The sequence below is a fragment of the Octopus sinensis genome, linkage group LG1, assembly GCF_006345805.1.
Source record: "Octopus sinensis linkage group LG1, ASM634580v1, whole genome shotgun sequence".
Classification (NCBI taxonomy): domain Eukaryota; kingdom Metazoa; phylum Mollusca; class Cephalopoda; order Octopoda; family Octopodidae; genus Octopus; species Octopus sinensis.
In genome coordinates, this window is record NC_042997.1 from 211,951,145 (window position 1) to 211,973,410 (window position 22,266).

A 22,266-nucleotide genomic window follows, 5' to 3' on the forward strand; every position below is an offset into this window, starting at 1 on the left:
TAACTAAATCTCTCATTACATTCTGTGATCTTAAAAAGAGGAAGGATATACATTGTGTAATGTAGTCCAAGGTAGACTAGGTCTGAAATGAATAATGGCAAAGTGATGGCTGGGATGCTGTTAATCATAGACCTCTTCTGTAGAGGCTGACTTGGGGCTAAACAATAATTGCTTTATCCTGGAGTAGTTCTTAATAATTGTTTCAGAACAAGGCCAACAGTTTTGAGGGGAGGGGGAGGGCTAATCACCCCTTTAAATACCTATTTCTTTACTACCCACAAGGGGCTAAACACAGAGAGGACAAACAAAGACAGATATATGGATTAAGTCAATTATATCGACCCCAGTGCGTAACTGGTACCTATTTAATTGACCTCAAAAGGATGAAAGGCAAAGTTGAACTCGGCGGAATTTGAACTCAGAATGTAGTGGCAGACGAAATACGGTTACGCATTTTGCCTGGCGTGCTAACGGTTCTGCCAGCTCACTGCCCCTTTAAATACCATCAACTCAAATACGTGACTGTTTATTCTATAACCTCAAAAGGGTGGAAGTTGAAGTGGAGAAGATTTGAACCCTGAATGCTAAGGACTGGAACAGATACTGCTTTAAGGATTCTGCTAATTCCTTACTTTTAAGAAATAGGGTTTCATTATAATGAGGATTCTACTGCTGTGGTCACAGTGGCTAGGATCTTTTCATTTTGACCGGCAGATTTTTAAAATAATTTCTTTGTAACTAAACACTTTTAAACTTGTTATCCAGCTCTGTTTATGAGTGACCCCTCAGTTTATGGCCACAGGGTATCTTTTTTCTCATAAATAACAAATTGATATGACACCACCAGAAAATGTTGTTGACAAACTACGGCAGAAATTGAATTCACCTCAATAGACGTCATTGATTGGTTGAAATCGTTGAAATGCAAGAAATTAAACAACAAATAGCTTACAAACTACGGAATTTTCTCAAGAAAGCCAAGAGAAAAAGATGTTTTATGCGACACATTCTACAAGCATACGAAGTTTAAAAGTGTTTAGTTACAAAGAAATTATTTTTAAAATCTGCCGGTCAAAGCGAAAAGATCCCAGTGGCTGTACAGAGGGATTGATCCATAGCTATGGTACGGATGTATAGTCATTAAAATGATCCTAAAACCCATCTTTACAATTTCAATGGATCAATATATATATCTCTGAATTCCTCAGCCCCAATCTCGGTCTTCATGACTTTAATCATTTCCATACTTCTACGACTAATTCAGAATCCCTTTTTACAAACCCCTAATTCTTTTGTCTTAGTCTTTGTCCACATGACTTGTGTGCTTAAGACATTTGCTTTGCAACCTCATGATTTTGAGTTCAATCTGGCTGCGCAGAACCTTGATTAAGGGTTTTCTACTCTAGTGTTGGCAAAAAACTTGTGGGGGAAATTCACTTGACGAAATTGGAGGAACTTTTTCTGCTGTTGTGTGGTAAACTTTATCCATTTGCCTCTTTGAGCACAATCTTTCATGCCTTTAGCAGGGACTGCTCTCACAACCCTTCAAGTGGGGCCTCTAGTTTGAAAACATCTTCTGAACTTGGAAATCCTAGAAATAGTCATAGCATTGCTCTTTCACATCTGATTACTGCATCTTTAAAGATCCATTCCCAATAAGTTACAAAAATTTCAAGATTTACTGGAACTATCGAAATTATAGCAGCAAAATTCTTAACAAATGAAAGATTAAGAAATCTCAGGTTACCTTTAGCAATAATCTTTTTTTATTTTATTTTTGTACAATGTTTTGTTCTGTTTGATCTCTTAAGATGAGATCACTTATTTGAACATTTCTAATCTTTATGAGCAACAACTTGTCTCAGACATTTACTCATTTAATCTCAACATTTAATCTCAATGCTTAATCTTTAACATTTAATCTTTACAAATTCTTTACACCAGTTTTTTAACAAAGAAATGCTGGTACTTACAAAAATCTTGAGTTATTTTGTATGGAATCTTTGTTTGTGGCCATTGACCACTACTATTAGGGACTACATTTCTTTTCTGAAATAAAAAAGCAAAAACAAAAAAAAAAGCAAACAAAACAAAGATTGACAATGATTTGTCTTAGTGTGGACTGTGATAATGAAAAAGACTTGTCTTAGTGTGGGATGTATCAGTCAATCATCTGGTGCCTTTAGAGTTTGTGTGATGGCTCTGATGTTGTTCTGTGTTTTTGAAGGCAGATTGAAGAGGAATTACAAGGTAGGGAGCCTCTATGTAGTCACACAGCCTGATAGAAATAGGAGCTAAATCTCTCTCATGCCACTCTCAAGCTCAGGAGAAATATTTAACCCTTTAGTGTTCACATTATTCTGCCAAAATTAATCCTTTTTTATCCATATTGTTTTGAACTAATCATGCATTATCTTGTAGCTATGATATTTTGATGAGGTAGCTGTTAATTTTTCAAATGATCTTGTAGGGTTGGTGTGAGAGACCAGATCTGGCCATGCTGAACATAAAACAGGCAGGATGCTTTTGGCCGGATATGACCGGTTTAAATGCTAAAGGGTTAAAAAAAAAATTGAAGAAAAATATTTTTGTGGAAAGTTAAAAATTGTGATGCGAAGAATCTATTTGACTCTTTCTACTTACGAATCTATTGGAATCTTGTTTATGGATATCGACATCATACGTTCCTGCCAATAACAACATGGAGAAAAGATCCTTTTTACATTCATTATCAACAGAGATTAAAGTCTAGAAAAAAAAGGGGAAGTACTGATATGCTGCAAGCACATGTGGGAACATAGACACACATACATATATATATGGGTATGTACACATGCATTCACATACGCATACACATATATGCATCTACACAGACATACAGATGTACTACACACATACATGTGTATGCAGGCATACACATGTGCACACATATACATGTATGTAGGCACATACACACATACACATGTATGCAAGTACATGCGCACATGCTGGTATCCACTCACACAAACTCACCACAATAATGATGAAATGGTGGTGGTGGTGGTGGTGGTGGTGGTGGTGGTGGTGGTGGTTGTGGTGGTGGTGGTGGTGGTGGTGTGGTGGTGGTGGTGGTGGTGTGGTGGTGGTGGTGGTTGTGGCACTGATGGTAGTTGCAGTTTTGGTGGTAGTGGTATTCAACATATCTCAATCATTTCTATGAATCCTGGAATTACTTTCTTTCTCCAAGAGTCTCAGATTGGCCATACTTCAGTTCTAGCAGGTTGGAACACATTCTGTTTCTCCAGAAATAATGGCTATAAAGCTGAAATTCTATTTAAGGTATCGAATAATCAGGTTCCTCTCACTTGTTCACAAATATTTCATTTTCCTTGGATATATTTTCCTACACCATTAACAAATGAAGTGAGTTCATGGCTTGCAGGACGGCCTGCTGTGCTAACCTTGGATCGTAGAGTGACCCGTTGTTCTTGAGGAGACCTATTGAGTCAAGTACGTCAACATCAAAATGAAAATCAAATGGAAATTGTAGTTAAGATACCCGTGCTGGTGATACGTTAAAAGCACCATCGGAACGTGGCAGATGCCAGCGCCGCCTGACTGGCGTCCGTGGCGGTGACACGTAAAAGCACCAACTGATCGTGGCCGTTAAGTTAAGTTAATTTTTTGGCTCAGAAAGCAAAAAGCAAGGCCATGTAGGGGGACATGGAGTTATGTACAGGGGTGTTCATGCAAAGAGTTCAGGCCATTTCTGGTCAAGAGAGGCTTTGAACCGAGCGGTCGTCGGCATCTTCACTATCTCGTCCGGCAGCTTATTCCACGGATCCGCAACCCAGACGGAGAAAGCCCCTCTCCTTCAATTGAGATGAAATCATCGCAGATAGAGCTTTTTGGAGTAACCCCGCAGCCTACGCTCTGGATCAGGAGTGAAGAACAGCTCTTTCGAGAGGTTACACTTTCCGCTTATGATGTTGTGAGCAAGAATGAGATCACCACGGCGTCGTCGTTTTTCTAGAGAATAAAGGTCAAGCGTCTTCAGCCTTTCTTCATAAGACAAATGCTTGAGACCAAGAACCATGCAGGTAGCCAGCTTCTGGACTCTTTCGAGATGATGTATGTCTTTGAGGAGATAAGGAGAAGAGGCTTGAATCCCGTACACCAATATGGGTCTCATCAGCGTGACATAGAGCAGTAGGAATATGGCTGCTATGAGCATTCCGAATGACCGTCAAATCAAAAACAGAACTCCACGTGCTTTGTTGGCAGCATGGACGCACTGGGCCGAAGGCGAAAAGGAGGAATCCACCAAGATACCCAGGTCCTTTACCTGGTCGGTCCTCTCCAGCAGCAGATGACCCGGCTCGAAATCAAGTTGAGTTGCAGGAGGAGAGCCAACAGGCAGATGACAGCACTTTGGCACGTTCAGACACAGGTCCCATTCGTTTGACCATCTCCAAACTTGGTGGAGGCATCGACAAAGATCATCTATATCACTGCAAAGAGCAACCAGTTTGCCAGCCTTGCCTGGCACGTAAAAAGCACCCACTACACTCACGGAGTGGTTGGCATTAGGAAGGGCGTCCAGCTGTAGAAACACTGCCAGATCAAGACTGGAGCCTGGTGCTAGCATGGAAAACGGACGTTAAACGATGATGATCATCATCAATGTCAACAGACTTCCACAACACAACCAGGTTCGGTTTCTGCTTTTACATAATCTACATTTGGTGTCAGTCAATATATGCCTTTTCTTTTTGTATATATTTTTTAATTGTAGATATTTGGAGACCCCTTACCCCAGGTTTGTAAGGGGACAGGCCATAAAGGTGTAGGGACTCCCGTCCCAGGCTTTAAGTATTGTTTCTTCCATTCTTGGTGCATTCTTCCCTCTTTTATTCTTGTTTTTGTTTCAGCCATTTGACTGTGGCCATGCTGGAGCACCGCATTTAGTTGAGTAAATCAACCCCAGTACTTATTCTTTGTAAGCCTGGTACTTATTTTATTGATCTCTTTTGCTGAACTGCTAAGTTATGGGGATGTAAACACACCATCATTGGTCGTCAAGTGATGTTGTGGGGACAAACATAGAACACACATATATATATATATACATACATCATCATCATCATCGCTTAACGTCCGTTTTCCATGCTGACATGGGTTAGACGATTTGACTGGGGACTGGCAAGCTAGGAGGCCGCACCAGGCTCCAATCTGGTCTGGCAGAGTTTCTATAGTTGGATGCCCTTCCTAAAGGCAACCACTCCGAGTGTGTAGTGGGTGCTTTTTAAGTGTCACCAGCATAGGGGGCTGGCATCGACCATGTTCAGATGGTGCTTTTTATGTGCCACTGGCATGGGAGCCAGTCAGATGGTGCTGGCATCAGCCATGTTTGGATGGTGCTTTTTACGTACCACCATCATATGTGTCAGTCAGGGTAAAGGGGGGGGGACTGGCAGCGAACATGTTGTCAGCCCCTTGCCCTAACTGGCTCCTGTGCCAGTGGCATGTTAATAATATATATACATATACACACGATGGGCTTCTTTCAGTTTCTGTCTTTGAAATCCACTCACAAGGCTTTGGTCAGCCCAAGGCTATTGTAGAAGACACTTGCTCAAGGTACCACCACACAGTGTGTGTTTTGAAAAGAAATCAGGAATTAAAATCAACAGCAAATTTCTTGCATGTCTTTGATTTGCAGAAAACAGAGTTTTGGTGTTGGGAAATTCAGTTAAACTTTAAACTGCTGGAATGACATAATATGGACAGCAAAGCAGGTGGACAAAAATATGCAAGAAATGGAGGAGGAGGAGGAGGAGTAGAAAATGATGATGATGATGATGATGAAGAAGACCGAAATAACATTCAACCAACTTGTAGATGAAGTTCTTAATGTTTACAGGTGAAGAAATATCACTTGAAAAAATATGAAATAATGAATTACCTTAGGCTGAGGAAGAGGTAGAAGGTCGGTCAGGTGGTTATGTATCACTTGTCTGCATGCATTCAAGATGATGATGATCATCATCATCATCATTGTCCTTTAACATCTGCTTTCCATGCTGGCATGGGTTGGATGGTTTGACTGAGGACTGGCAAACCAGGAGGCTGTACCAGGTTCCAGTCTGACCTGGCAAAGTTTCTACAGCTGGATGCCTTTGCTAATACCAACCCCTCTGAGAGTGTAGTGGGTCCTTTTTACGTGCCACCAGCACAAGGGCCAGTCAGGTTGCGCTGGCAATGATCACGCTTGAATGGTGCTTTTTACGTACCACTGGCACAGGAGCCAGTCTGGCGGCACTGGCAATGATCATGCTTGAATGTTGTTTCTTACATGCCACCAGCACAGATGCCAATCAGCGGCCCTGGCAATGATCATGCTTGGATGGTACTTTTAACGTTCGACTGGCACAAGTGCCAATCAGGCAGTACTGTCATTGGCCTTGGCCACATCAGTGATTTTGATGTCACTTGCCTCAATAGGTCTTCACAAGCAAGGTTTATTGTCCAATGAATGAGGGGTATTCATAAATGGGCTGGTTATACACCACTGGCATAGGCCACGGGTTATGGTGTTTTTGTAAAAGATGAACAGAGAAAACTGAGGTGCTGCAGGGGATGGTTACATCTGATAGCATCATACTGTTTGATGAGTTGTCCACAGAAGCGAAGAAGTTGCTACAAGACATTGATGATAGCAGCAAATATGTTGGTTTAAATATGGTCTTTAGTAACAATGAAGTCTCATTAGAGTTACACAACTCAGCATCAGGAAAGAGGATTAAAAGACCAGAAACTAGAGGCGTACCACAGAATCGGTCTCGGCTGGATTACATTCAGTATGAGAGTTGCCAACTTTGAGAAACAGAAGCATATCATTTAAAGCTGAAGAATAAATGCTTTCAGACCTCACTCACAGATGGAAAACTTAGTCATTGAGTGACACTCAAATATTAGTCACCACTCAATGCAAGAATGACCATGGCATGATGGGAGGGTCAACAAAAATACAAAGCAAACAGAACGTATTTGAATCCAAGAGAAGGGTCCAAGATCTCATTCACCAAATAAAATGGCAGAATCACAAGTTAGTGAGGCATTTTGTAGGATAGGAGACAAGGGATAGATTAAGGGATTAACAGGTGAGAGAAAGAGATTAACAGGTGACAATGTGATGTCCATGAAGCAATAAGTGTCCAAGATGTCCAAAAGAAAGTGGGGAGACAACTTTGACCATAGGTTTTAAGGTCTACACTGGGGTCTGGTGGTCAAAGGTAATTGTTGCTGGTAGAATGGGGGGAGCACAAAGAAGGACCCATCCAGCAGGAGCAACACAGACCTTGAAGATGTTGATAGTTGTGTGTGTGTGTGTTGTGTGTGTGTGTTGTGTGTGTTTATGTTGTGTGTGTGTGTGTGTGTGTGTTGTGTGTGTTTGTGTTGTGTGTGTTTATGTTGTGTGTGTGTGTGTGTGTGTGTGTGTGTGTGTGTTGTGTGTGTGTTTGTGTTGTGTGTGTGTTGTGATGTGTGTTGTGTGTGTTTGTGTTGTGGTGTGTGTGTGTTTTGTGTTTGTGTTGTGTGTATGTTGTGGTGTGTGTGGTGTGTTGTGTGTGTTTTTGTGTGTGTGTCGTGTGTTGTGGTGTGTGTGTTGTGTGTGTGTTGTGGTGTGTGTGTGTTGTGTGTGTGTTGTGTGTTTGTGTGTGTGTTGTGGTGTGTGTGTGTTGTGGTGTATGTGTGTTGTGGTGTGTGTGTATTGTGGTGTATGTGTTGTGTGTGTCTTGTGGTGTATGTGGTGTGTGTGTGTTGTGGTGTGTGTGTGTTGTGGTGTGTGTGTTTCTGTGTGTGTGTGTGTGTTGCCTGTGCATGTTTCAACTGATTCAAAAAGTAACTGGTAATTAATCAATAATTTGCTCCAAAGCAATATCAATAATTAGTGGTAAATCAATAATTAATAATGAAATAACAATCAATAATTATACCTGTGACGACTTCAGGATATTGTGAGTCAAGATCTGAAACAATAATATTGAGAGAAATGTAATTAATTAGTATGTTAATTAGTTATAATGAAGTAAATTAATGAATAATTTAGAGACAGAGAGGAGGAAAGAAGGGTGGTCATGGGGAGAGAGGGGGAGAAAGGTATAAGACTGTGTAGAGAGAGAGTGTGATAGAGAGATAGAGAGAATGGGAGAGAGAGAGAGAGAGAAAGGGGAGAGTGAGAGAGGGAAAGAAAGAGAGAGTGTGTGATAGAGAGATAGAGAGAATGGGAGGGAGAGAGAGAGAGAGAGAAAGGGGAGAGTGAGAGAGGGAAAGAAAGAGAGAGAGTGTGATAGAGAGATAGAGAGAATGGGAGAGAGAGAGAGAGAGAGAGAAAGGGGAGAGTGAGAGAGGGAAAGAAAGAGAGAGTGTGTGATAGAGAGAAAGAGGAGAGAATGAGAGTGAGAGAGAGAAAGAAAGAGAGTGATAGAGAAATAGAAAGAGGAGAGAGAGAGAGAAAGAAAGAGAGTGATAGAGAGATAGAAAGAGGAGAGAAAGAGAGTGATTGAGATATAGAAAGAAGAGAGAATGAGAGAGAGTGAGAGAAAGAGAGTGATAGAGAGATAGAAAGAGGAGAGAAAGAGAGAGTGCCACTGAATGAAATACACAAAATAGTTTTTGTTGTGCAGTTTAAGATGATATGACTCAAGGGATAATCCATTGGATTAAAAAGATGCAAAATTATTTAAAGTTTAAATATACCCAAGACATTTAAAATGATATTTTATGCCTGATGTTTGTAAAGTTATTGGTCTTTCATACATTTGCTGGTTTGAAGAATTTCAAAGAAGGTTCCTAAAGAATTGGAAATAAATGACAACATTACCATGGAAGAAAGAAAAATAATAAGAATCATTGGATCTTTTCCTTTTGAAGGCCAGATTTCAACCCAATTTCTAGTTAACTAAACACTTTAAAACTTTGTATACTGGTAGAATGTGTCAAAAGAAAACATTATTTTCACTTGGCTTTTTTGATAAATTTGTAATTCGTTTGTTTAACGTAGTTTAATTTTTCGAATTTTAACCAATCCTATGCTCTCTTTTGAGCTGAAATCATTTGCTGCGTCTCGGATGTTGTCTCAGTTTTTAGACACAGCAAAAGATTTCAGCTCAAAAGAGAGCATAGGATTGGTTAAAATTCGAAAAATTAAACTACGTTAAACAAACGAATTACAAATTTATCAAAAAAGCCAAGTGAAAATAATGTTTTCTTTTGACACATTCTACCAGTATACGAAGTTTTAAAGTGTTTAGTTAACTAGAAATTGGGTTGAAATCTGGCTATCAAAAGGAAAAGATCCGAATCATTTAATTATAATTAGTTTTCCTCAGTTTACCAAATTATTTCATCACCATCATCATCATCATTTAACGTCATCATCATCATCATCATCATTTAATGTATGCTTTCCATGCTGGTATGGGTTGGACAGTTTGATAGGAGCTGAGAAGTCAGAAAACTACACCGACCCCTGCTGTCTGTTTTGGCAGGGGTTTGTTTTAATGCCTGAATACTCTTCCTAATGCTAACCACTTTACAGAGTGGACTGGGTGCTTTTTTAAGTGGCACCAGCACCAGTGAGGCACCACCTGAGAGGTAAATGTAAGTGCCTCTCTTCAAGACTAACACACCACACTTTTTCAGTCTGAACTCCATTCTGATATCAGCACTGAAAGTATTCACCATATAAAAGAGGGAATTGACTTGAGATCCATCTTTACCAAAAAGTTTGAGGTCATCCATGAATAACAAATGGTTGACTTTTTGCTGGCAGCTCTTGAATACATACCCAGCCTTTGCTTTCCTCAGAATCAATGTAACTGGTATCAATCACAGTACAAAGATCAGTGGGGACAGGCAGTCCCCTTAGAAGATGCCTTTCCTTATTTCTATTGTCCCTAATCTTCTTCCATATGCTGTCAGTTCTATTCCTCCACTTTGCCATATTTTTTCCAAGCACTCATTCGACATTCGATGCAATACCAAATAGGTTCATTCATTCCATAATCCAAGAATGTGGGATCATATCATACACCTTACGATAATCAATCCATGTCATGGCTAAGTTAGTTTTCATCCTCTTGCAGTCTCTAAGTACAGTTTTGTCTACCAGGAGTTGATCCTTGGTACCTCTACACTTAGGCTTGCAACCCTTCTGCTCATGTGGCAGGACTCCAATTTTTACCAGATGTCCATACACTGACTCTGTGACTATTCCAGTCAATACTTTCCACATAAGTAGCAAACATGGTGTCGGCCTGTAATTGTCTACCGTATTGCCTTTTTCTATGTTTTTCATGCCCAGCACTGTCCTGCCCATTGTCAACCACTTTGGTGTTACTTGGTCGGCATTTATCAAAGTGTTGAGTTGTGCTGCTACTCATGCATGACATTCACCAAATCTTTTGATCCAGTAGCCTTGAACTCCATCTGGTCCCGGAGCCTTCCAGTGGCTCATTTTTTTTGCTGATTTCCTTCACTTCCCTTACTATAATGGCTAGTTCTGCTTGTTTTGGACAGATTACTGCTTGTTTCAGTTCTTGCAACCATTCAGCATCCTTCTTGTGCTCCTTGTCTTTGCTCCAGATGTCACTCCAAAACCTTTGACTTTCATTGTTATCTGGTATCAAGTTTTCATCTGTACACTCAGTAGTGAAATATCTTCATGTAATACAATACAAACATTTAAATTGATAGGGTTTTTCTAAGGATGTGGGCAATACTTGTCAGCACAATCTTTTGAATTTCTCTGAGACATGGTTCTCCTGGGATGTTATTTAGATGTTTCTGACATCTCTTCTTTATCATACCTAGAGTACCTGCAATAACAGGAACAGTTTTCACTTTTCTATTTCAATTTCTAGGTCCTTATAGTTACTTAATTTGTCAAATTCCTTGATGGATATATTTTTATCATTGGGAACACTTACATCTATTAGCCTACAAGTATTTTCTTCCCTGACCTTAATGACTATGCTTGGTCAATTATCCTAGATTGTTCTGTTGGTGTTGACTAGAAAATCCCAGAGGATAGTGACATTTTCACCTCCAACAACTGGCTCGGGATGATGTTCATAACAGTAAGCAGGAATGCTGATTTTGTAGTGTTCATGTATTTTCCAATGTAAATCCTACCCTATCGTGATTTTTGTATTCATTTGGTGTCAGCACAGGACATCCTGAGATGAGATGGTCTGTTGTTTCATCAAATGTGTCACAGAATCTGCATTTAGGGTCAGAACCATTTTGAAGAACGTTAGCTTAGTAATCTTTTGTAAGCAAGCTTTGATCTTGTGCACACAATATGAAACCTTCAGTTTCTACTTTTCAATCCTGAACTTCTCAGCTACTGATGGGTTGTTGCTTGGTTTACATTAGTATTTTGGCTTCAAAGTATATACTGTTTATGTGGAAGCGTTTGGATTTACCACTCCTCAGTTTGTTTCTGACCATTTTTGCAGTCTGCTTGATCCATTTTGCTTGTTTGGTGGCAGTGGTTTCAGGTTCATCTAATTCAGGGTTAATGCCAAGTTCCCTTGTGAATTTGCAAGCTCACTTGACAATAGAATGTGACTTTTTGTTGCTTTCGTGTTTGCAGACAAGCTGCTGCATCCAGTCCTCTGTACTAGATAAGTACCTGTTCATTGCAATTGTGGAGGTTTTATAGCACAGTTCTACCTGCATCATTCCTTTTCCCTCCATTACTTCTAGGTAGGTACAGACGGTCATGGGTGGTGCATGTTCTTAGATGTTAGTAGTTTTCTGTTCTTCTTCTCATTATTCTTTTTAAATCAGGTTTTGTTGGAACCCCTGGAGTCTTGCACGCAGAGCAGGCTTGCTACCTTCAGCCTATGGTACCATGCTATCCATTCTTTTCACCTGTCTAATTCTTTCCTGATTATTCTGGCTGTGCCAAGGAAGTAAACCTTTTGTAACAGTTCTACTGGGCATTCTATTCCAATTTCTTTTTTTATTCCTCTTCATGCCTTCTGATTCCCCAAGGACCCAACAATAATTGGCACTATCTTCACCTTCTTCATTTTCTAAAGCCAGGTTATTTCATACTTAAGTGGATTGTATATATCAACTTATTATTATTATTATTATTGAGTGAGAGAGCAGTGCATGCCATCAAAGTAACATTGGGGTAAAGTATAGGAAGCCCAGTATACCCATCAAGACTACCCATCTGATAAGGGTACACCAGGCACATGCATCACAACCATATGTGCGTGACATGGTAACCCTATATCAAGATAAACAGTGCATGATCTTGTAAGTGGAGCCCAGTTAGAATTTTCTTCAGGTTGACTAGTCCATCCTGCTCAAAAGGTCTCTGAATAAGGGTTGGTTGTTGAATGATGATGAACAAAACACCTCAGGATGCATCCATGTTTCCTGAGGTGAATTATTCAAACCCCACAGAATTCCTCTCAATGCATGGCTTTGATACTCCCCCATGACTTCTACTCTTGATCAGAGAGGCATATATCGCCTGCCACTAAGGGACATGCTCAGCTGGTTATAGTCAAACAACTGACAAGCAAATCTGGTATTGAACGGATATTATTACTATTATTATTATTATTATTATTATTATTATTATTGTTATCATCATCATCATTGTTATAACTCCTTTCATTCATTCACCATTTTATTGTTGCCTTCGTTTATTAGATATCAAGCTACACCACACAACCTTAAGTATTGGCACCGCTATTACAGCCGTTGCTCTGCCAAGCAAACATTCTTTCTGGTAGAATCAGGACATTCCTCTTGATATCCAACAGCTTTCACCAACCATTCTAATTTCTTGCCTCCCTCCCTCAGGTTCCAATTATAATTGGGAAAAAAAACTTTATGGCAGTTCCAAATATTTTAGGCCATGTTATTCCTTTATTCTCTCACATTCTTTGTCGACCATTCCTGTTCCAAACAGTCAAGCATCATCAATTAAACAACACACTTGTTCCTCCTTATTGAGTGCAACAATACCTGGGGGTTTCCATAGTGTTTCATATCTAACAGTACCTTCAGATGGCCATCTCCAAGGATGTGTTCCATTTTATGGCCATACTATTTTCCCATATGTTGTTCAAATCCAGAATTTCTTACAGATTTGCCAATGTGTGGTTGTAACAGTCTTGTCATGTCTCCAGTTATTAGAAACCCCCTGAGCAGGCATTTTACATTCAGGGACGACATCTGCAGCCATCACTTTCACCACACACTCTCTACATTTAGTTGAGATGTCGTCTTTATCTGTATTCTTCCTAACATATCTTGCTCTGTTTGGCTTGATACTGTACAGAGACGATGAAACCTCTTTGTCTTTTCCTATAATACTTTCCTTTTTAACCTTTGAAATGACTTCTGATTTGAAAAACTTTGTGTAACCATTTTGTATGTCAGTTCTACCTCTGAGGACTTCCATTTTCTCTTCATTCAGCTATTAACAGCACCTCATCACTGTCAGCAATGCATATTTTTCAACTCTCCTCTTCTACATCCACAGTTTTCTGTAGCTATCAGTCCACTTCATCCATCCTTTCACTTAACCCTTTCGTTACTGTATTTCTGTTGAGATGCTCTGAGTTTCTTTCAATTACTTTAGATATAACAAAGAATTTAGTAAAATAACTAAATTCTCATTCAGCTAGTGTTAGAAATATAAATTGTGACTAAGGTTTGGTGGAAGATTTGAATTCAAAACTTATGAAAACAAGACATTTGTACTACAGAGCCAGAGCTGGTTTCAGCTGGGTTGGTAACGAAAGGGTTAAAGAAACAACCAGCCAACGTCTGCTTGTCAGTATAAAGCTTCATAGATTTTCTAGAATGTTCCTTGTCTCAACCTTGTCAAGTTCTTCCTTTGTTCACTTTATCCTTTCACTGTTCTCCTCAGGATGGAGATGGCTTTTGTGTTTATGGCAGCAATATTTAAACCATTGAAATTTGGATCATAGGATGCCCGTTATCCTTTAGGAATATTCTTTCTTGACTTTAACTTTCACTGTTTTATCCTTTATAATACCACCAGCATCCAAGACTTCAATTTATCTGTATCTATCATACCATCTTCATCATCATCATCATAATCAAATACCTTAGTTGAGATTATTAATAATTCACAACACACAATTATAAACTATTTAAGTTTGGGTTTCAAAAGAGAAAAACAAGAAAAGTGAACCAAGAAAAAGCTGAAATGGAGAATGATTCCAAGAATGAATTCTTTTCTTTGAGGGTAAATATTATAAATACTCTGGATTTTAAAATGATTTTACATTGTAGAAGGAAAAAATTGGGGAGGAAAAGCTAAAAATTGAAGATAAATTTAAAACATATGTAAAAAAAAAAAAAAAAGCGATAACAATAGCAGAAAATAATAGAATCAATTTTTAATGTTTTTGATACGCACTTACTTAAAACTGTTTGTAGTTCTATAATGCAAAAACTGTGCTTTAATGTAAAGTAAAACTTTCCATCGAAATTTCATATAAATTTTTGTACCAAATGAGTTATTGTGAAATCATACGCGGACTTCATTACAGCAGAAGTTTAGTAACAAAAGGGTTAAGGTAGAAAAAATAGATTAGTTGTGAAAGTTGATGACATACCTGTGAAACATTCTTGCTGAAAGTAAGCAGAAGACATGGCAGATGTAAAGTTAAGGATATTGACAAGAAAATAACTTTAAAAATAGTTCTGTGCAAATTTAAAGAAAATATTTCAATAAAACATTCTGAAGAGAAGTATTTGATTATTAAGATGCCATACAAACGATACATTAAGATGTCTTTACCATAAGCTATATGTAATTTTCTTAGCCTTCTCTAAGACTTCATGAAAAACAAAATGGAAACCAACAACTTCAATTATTAACACATGTACATGCACACATACACACATAAATATATACATACATGTATGTGTGTGTAAATAAATAGGTAGAATGTCCTGAAAAATGTCTACACACTCTAACAGCTGTTAACTCATGTAATTTTCATTTGTTTTTGCATTTAACCCTGTTAATGCCAACCCATTTATGACCATCCTGATTCTATGATATGAATTTCTTCCTTTAGAGTCATATAACTCACTAGCAGTATCGCCTGGCGTTGCTCGGGTTTGTAAGGGAAATAACTATATAGGTATTTTTAGAGAGTTTAGCCAAAAAATAACAAAAAATGCATTAAAAATGGAAAAAAAATGATGGTAAATCTTTTTTTAAATCGTAGACTCATCGTAGATGCGCGCTAATACCCAGAAGGGCTCGATATGAATCACGACTATAAGATACCCGGTTTTGGTTAAACTGCACCGCAAAATGTGGGAGTAGTTAGGAATCTAAATCGTAGGAGACAGACACACAACTTGACGCAGCAAATGATTTTAGCTCAATAGAGGCGATTGATTGGTTAAAATTCGAAAAATTAAACTACGTTAAACTTACAAATTACAATTTTCTCAAGAAAGCGAAGAGAAAAAAATGTTTTATTTTGACACATTCTACCAGTATACGAAGTTTAAAAGTGTTTAGTTAACTAGAAATTGTGTTGAAAACTGCCGTTCAAAAGGAAAAGATCCTAAAATTCTCCATGTCACCTTGAAAGGTCGGGTTTTGTTTTCTTTTAATTCCCAGACACATTTCGCCAGGCTGGTCTTTGTACTATTTTCGAGGTATCAGAAGGAATTTCTATGAGAATAAAATCGTGTTTTGAGAGAATTTTCAGAAGCTCCTGTATAAGTTCTGTACTCGTGTGAGCCTTCTATCTGCACCTTGGCTCTATACATGATTCCTTTCTCCAGGCATTTTCCTTCCAATGGACAGCACTATGATTTTTGCAATTACTTTATTGTTGTGTTGGTTAATGGAAGAGACAAAGTTTTTGCAGCAAGAATAGCTAATCTTAACCGTTCTTCTATTAAATATTCTATAAAAATAGGTTGTATATGTGTATATATATGTATGTATATATATGTATGTAACGGGAAGGTTTACGAAAATAAACAAAAGACGAAGGCAGGTGGAGTACAAACAAACAAATGTATTAGTATGGCGCTCAGGAATAGAAATAAAACAAGTCTTTTACGTTTCGAGCCTACGCTCTTCAACAGAAAGATACACAGAAAAAAACAAGGAGAGAAACAAGAAGAGAAAAAAAATGCATGTAGGAGCTAATGATCTATCATGGCATCCTGACTTCAGGCAGAAGTCAGAAGTCAGAGGTCAGACGTTAGATGCTAGAGGGATAGTAGGGGAGATAACATGTATGTATGTGTATATATATATATATATATGTATGTGTATATGTATGTATATATATGTATGTGTATATGTATGTGTATATGTATGTGTATATGTATATATATATATATGTATGTGTATATATATATATATATATGTATGTATGTGTATATGTATGTATGTGTATATATATATATGTATGTATGTGTATATGTATGTATGTGTATATATATATATGTATGTATGTGTATATGTATGTATGTGTATATATATATGTATGTATGTGTATATATATATATGTATGTGTATATGTATGTATATGTATGTATGTGTATATGTATGTGTATATGTATGTGTGTATATATATATGTATGTATATGTGTATATATATGTGTATATATGTATGTATATGTGTATATATATATGTATATATATATAACTTAGATAAAACTTAGATATGTTTCGACCAAAGATTGGTACAGGCCATGTCTAACTTAATAGCACCACCTGATTGTATGTATATATATATATATATATATGTGTATGTGTATAATATATGTATGTGTATGTATGTATGTATGTACGTGTGTGTATAATATATGTTTGTATGTATGTGTATATATGTATATATATATGTATGTGTGTATATATATATGTGTGTGTGTGTATATATATATCTATATGTATATGCATACATATGTGAGTATGAGAAAAATCTTAGGAATTATGAAATTGTTTCGTTTTCTGAATCCTGGCAAGTGAATGTTTGTGACTTTAAATGAGAAAATATGTAAAAGAATAAAAATAATACTGGAATGGTAAGAAGCGGTCAGCATAGCATATAAGATGGAAAAAGTAAAAGATTTACCACATAACCATGAGGAATTGCCAAAGTACATCTCCAAAGACAAACCATTAAGCAGAGAGTCGATCCAATCATATTCAATTTCTAGATATTTGTAAACGAAATGCTGGCTGTGTGTTGTGTTTGTAATTACATTAAAGAATCGAGAAGAAATCAGTGAACAACTTGAAACGCAGGGAATATTGAAAGAAACAAACTTCAACAAGAATTTTTTCAGAATTTATATCTAACAACAAAAACAATATTTTTCTTATCTGGATTTTATTTCATGTCACTTCATGAAGAAGAGATTTATATTTTATTTATTTTCATCATGAAAATCCTACTTTATTTCTCCCCCACCGCTCCCCTTACCATTTCTTCTTTCTTATTTCTTTTACAACCCAGCTTAAGCTAAGAACATTAACTTTATCCATTGTCTAATTTAATAGAAAATTAATATTTCTGGGTGACTTGTTTGTACACATTTTTGCCTTCAATATTTTTATTGTTTTTCTTAGCATTTTTACATCAGGCGTGGCTGTGTGGTAAGTAGTTTGCTTCCCAACCACATGGTTTCGGGTTCAGTCCCATGACGTGGCACTTTGGGCAAGTGTCTTCTACTATAGCCTTGGGCCGACCAAAGTCTTGTAAGTGGATTTGGTAGACAGAAACTGAAAGAAGCCTGTTGTATATATATCTATAATATAAATTTGACATGGGCGATTGTTGTATTCTTTCTTTGTCTTGAGGTTCACAACCAAACAGCTGGGTGGATTCACGTGAAAAATGGCACATCTGTGGAGACAGGTGCATAGATTGGAATTCAGTTTGTATTTTTTTCCTAACCCCTCATACTTAGCGAGAAAATCGATTAAAACTTTCTGATGGAATTCCCCTCTTTCTTCTGCCATTAAAACAACCAGTTGCTTAGAAGCTGTTTTCTGACGGGGTGGGGTCAGGAAATTTTCATATAGCTGGAGGCTCCAATCGAAACAGGGGACCCGAAATGATAAGGTTGACAAACGCTGTTATAGATTATGCCTAACCGAAAACGATCACAGCCACATCATCCAAACAGACCGGGTGAAACCGGGCTTAGCTGCTAGTATATATATATATACACAGTATTTATATTTCCCCGTGTATTGTGTTGACAAAAGAAGAAAGCTTATTTTCGGCTTTAATCCAGAAATTGGAACCAATTCACAATTAATGTGAGGTCTTTTTAATTTTCTCTCACTAGCCTGCTTTCACCCATGTCTATATTTATCTGGAGTTTTTGGTAGTCTTTTGAAGGTATTGGCACTTCAAGCCTGTTGGAGACAGGTCGTTTTCATCCTAGCTTCTTTGATATAATTATATATATATGTACATTATTATTATTATTATTATTATTAATTTAACGTATTAATTGCCTATAAATTTTTATAGCATGCTGATTACTTGATAAAAATCATTAACGTGATTTTTATCCTTATATTCTATTACAAATTAATAAATAAAATAAATAAATATATACATGTATGTATTTGTGCGTCTGTTTGAAGCTCCCACCATCACTTGACAACTAATGTAGGTGTATTTACATCCCTGTAACCTAGTTGTTTGGCATTTGTAAGCCATTAGGCTTACAAAGAATAAATTCTAGGGTCAGTTTGTTCGACTAAAGGCATTGCTCCAACATAGCTACAGTCATATGACTGAAACAAATAAAAGAATTCCTGGCTCTGACTAGTGGGCTGTGGCCATTCTGGAGCATGCTGTCATTTAGTATCTATCATTTAATGAGTATGTATATATGCTTGAGTTACAAATGGGAGGAAAAGTATTCAATACATTTTGTAAAATCTTTTAGATGAAGGTCATTCACAGACATTCCAATGGACCCAGGGCAGAAAAAGCTTTTTCACTGTTCATCTAAGGGGAGGCAACTCCATGGAAATCCTACACCCCGGTAACTGTTGGGCGATCCAGAGCAATAGGAATTTGAAGAATGAGAGAATGGGACTGGCTCCACTCATCATTATCATCAGCATCGTTTAACGTCCGCTTTCCATGCTGGCATGGGATGGACGATTTTGACTGAGGGCTTGCGAGCCAGATGGCTGCACCACGCTCCAATCTTTATCTGGCAGAGTTTCTTCAGCTGGATGCTCTTCCTAACGCCAACCACTCCTAGAGTGTAGTGGGTACTTTTTACGTGCCACCGGCATAGGGGCCAGTCAGGCGGTACTGGCAATGACCTCGCTCGAATCTTTTTACACATGTCACTAGCACAGGTGCCAGTAAGGAGATGTTGATAACGATCACACTCAAATGGTGCCCTTTTACGTGCCACAGGCATGGAAGCCAGTTGGCTGCTCTGGCAACGATCACGCTCGGATGGTGCTCTTGGCACCCCACTAGCACAGGCACAAGTGCCAGTAAGGCGACGCTGGTAACGATCACGCTCGAATGGTGCACTCAAACCATGTGAATCACTGGAATAACAATAATGAACTCCTGCTGCTTTGTGGAGTAACTTTTTGGGTGTTTAAAAATGGAGAAAAGGATGAACCCCTACGGAAAATCCTGAAGGAAGGATCATGAAGAAATTATACTTAACCAAAATCTGGCATCCTCTGCAGTGTCATAGATTCGGTGAACATGTAGACATATCTTTCTTTTGTGGTGTATCCATGAATGTGGAGGTGGTATGCATTCTTGATAAGGCGGCGAGCTGGCAGAAACATTAGCACGCCGGGCGAAATGTGTAGCCGTATTTCGTCTGTCGTTACGTTCTGAGTTCAAATTCCGCCGAGGTCGATTCTGCCTTTCGGGGTTGATTAAATAAGTACCAGTTACGCACTGGGGTCAATATAATCGACTTAATCCGTTTGACTGTCCTTGTTTGTCCCCTCTGTGTTTAGCCCCTTGTGGGTAGTAAAGAAATAGGTATGCTGGAAACGGTCCAGCCACAGCAGAACTGCTTCAATTACTGTCAACCAGATGTTGAAGATTCAGTCAGTTTACTACTCAGAGTTTCTGAATAGTCAGGTGACAGGGAATGGAAGGACTTGATGTCCAGTCAAACTGTCCAACCCATGCCAGCATGGAAAACAGATGTTAAACAACAATGATGATGAAATCAATTTTATTTTGTGCTCTGTGGTGCCTGTGACTACTCTTTCTTGGATATGTATTTGAGGGTGTCTTTGGAATTCTTTTTGAAGTTCCTGTTGTATTGTTCAATTGAACAGAACCAAAGGTTTCAGATTGTTTAAAGTTAGTCTTTGAAGGAATATTCTGTGCACAGTAGTAGTCTTTTGATGGCATCGAACAAACGTTTTCTCGCTTCTGTTATTTTAGCAATATGGCTGTTGATCATTTCAACATTGTTTTGTTTTCTTTAGATTAAAAATCACTTTGAGAAATGAAGAGGCTTTTGGTTTGTTTCATGTCGTAAAACACACTGAAGCAGATGATGTTTCTCCATCTAGAAATATTGGAATGGTTGCCGTTTAGGAATTTATTCCAGCTTTTCATTTTGATGATCACAGGTTTGTGATGATGATGATGATCATCATCATCATTGTTTAATATCTGCTTTCCATGCTGGCATGGGTTGGATGGTTTAACTGGGGTCTGGCGAACCAGAAGGCTGCACCAGGCTCCAATCTGATCTGGCACTGTTTCTATAGCTGGATGCCCTTCCTAACGCCAACCATTCCGAGTGTGTAGTGGGTGCTTTTATGTGCCACCGGCATGAGAGCCAGTCAAGTGGTACTGGCAATGGCCACATTCAAATGGTGTTTTTTACGTGCCACCAGCACAGGAGCCAGTCCAGTGGCACTGACAACGACCTCACTCAAATGTTTTTTCACGTGCCACCAGCACAAGTGCCAGTGAGGCGACGCTGGTAATGATCATGCTTGAATGGTGCATTTTACATACTGCCAGCACGGAAACCAGTCACCTGCTCTGGCAGCATTCACACTCAGATGGTGCTCTTAGCGCCCCACTAGCACGGATGCCAGTTATTGAATTTGATTTCGATTTCACATAATAGAAACATGCTATTTTTTCAAAGATAACCTAATCCAGTATTTCCCCTCTTGTAGAAAGCCTAAGTGAAAGATACGTTCATTGTCTCAACTCTTGGTAATCCCTGTAGAGTTGGTGTCATCTATGAATGGAATAAAACTAAGCAGAAAAGTATTTATCATAACTCAACTACAAGGGACTTCTCTAAGTTTTACATTACTGCAGTACTTAAAGAACTTCCGTATTAAGAATTAGGCTCTTCCCCCACCTTTACTAGCTATAGATCATAAAACAATAAGTTCTCTTTTTCACCAATTATAAATTATGGAAAAAACCCCCCCAGAAAAATGTATGCTGGCGTCCTGATTCTAAATACATAATGATATCTAGAATAGCCTTTGACTTTTAGATAAGGTTTTTGAGTTAGAAAAAGAAAGAATTCCTATTAAAATGGATTGTAGCAGAAATGGTGCCTGGAAGGACATGGTTCCGAAGTTGGGAGTGTTCCTTGTCTGCTAGTTGTAATTTGGTAATGAACAGTTAGGCGCAGGAGTGGCTGTGTGGTAAGTAGCTTGTTTACCAACCATATGGTCCCGGGTTCAGTCCCACTGCGTGGCACCTTGGGCAAGTGTCTTCTACTATAGCCTCGGGCTATTTGGTAGACGGAAACTGAAAGAAGCCTGTCGTATATATGTATATATATATATGTATGTGTGTGTATGTGTTTGTGTATCTGTGTTTGTCTCCCTAGCATTGCTTGACAACCGATGCTGGTGTGTTTACATCCCCGTAACTTAGCGGTTCGGCAAAAGAGACAGATAGAATAAGTATTGGGCTTACAAAGAATAAGTCCCGGGGTCGATTTGCTCGACTAAAGGTGGTGCTCCAGCATGGCCGCAGTCAAATGACTGAAACAAGTAAAAGAGTAAAGTTAATGTTGTTTAAACTCTATGATGTTTTTTTAAAGTAACTCTTATTTAAAATATTTGATTTTAAACTGTTGTGTCTGTCAAGTTAAGAGCTGGAATAGGGAAAGCTATCGACTAGGAACAATGTTGTGCTGTCCAGAAAACATCTGCTGCTCGGATTTCACCGGGATGTTGTT

General features: G+C 38.3%; 1 protein-coding gene across 1 annotated transcript in view; it reads right to left on the reverse strand.

The window, feature by feature from the left end:
• The window catches only part of LOC115232594 (astacin-like metalloprotease toxin 2), a 48,582-nt gene extending 31,351 nt beyond the window's left edge, over window positions 1–17,231 (reverse strand). The window contains exons 1-5 of the mRNA XM_036507744.1: window positions 17,160–17,231; window positions 14,661–14,676; window positions 7,977–8,009; window positions 2,644–2,687; window positions 1,974–2,049 (exon numbers count right to left, since the gene is read on the reverse strand). Coding sequence (XP_036363637.1) covers window positions 1,974–2,049; window positions 2,644–2,687; window positions 7,977–8,009; window positions 14,661–14,676; window positions 17,160–17,231 — 241 coding nt within the window. The remainder of the gene's footprint in view (window positions 1–1,973; window positions 2,050–2,643; window positions 2,688–7,976; window positions 8,010–14,660; window positions 14,677–17,159) is intronic.
• Window positions 17,232–22,266: the final 5,035 nt, after the last annotated feature.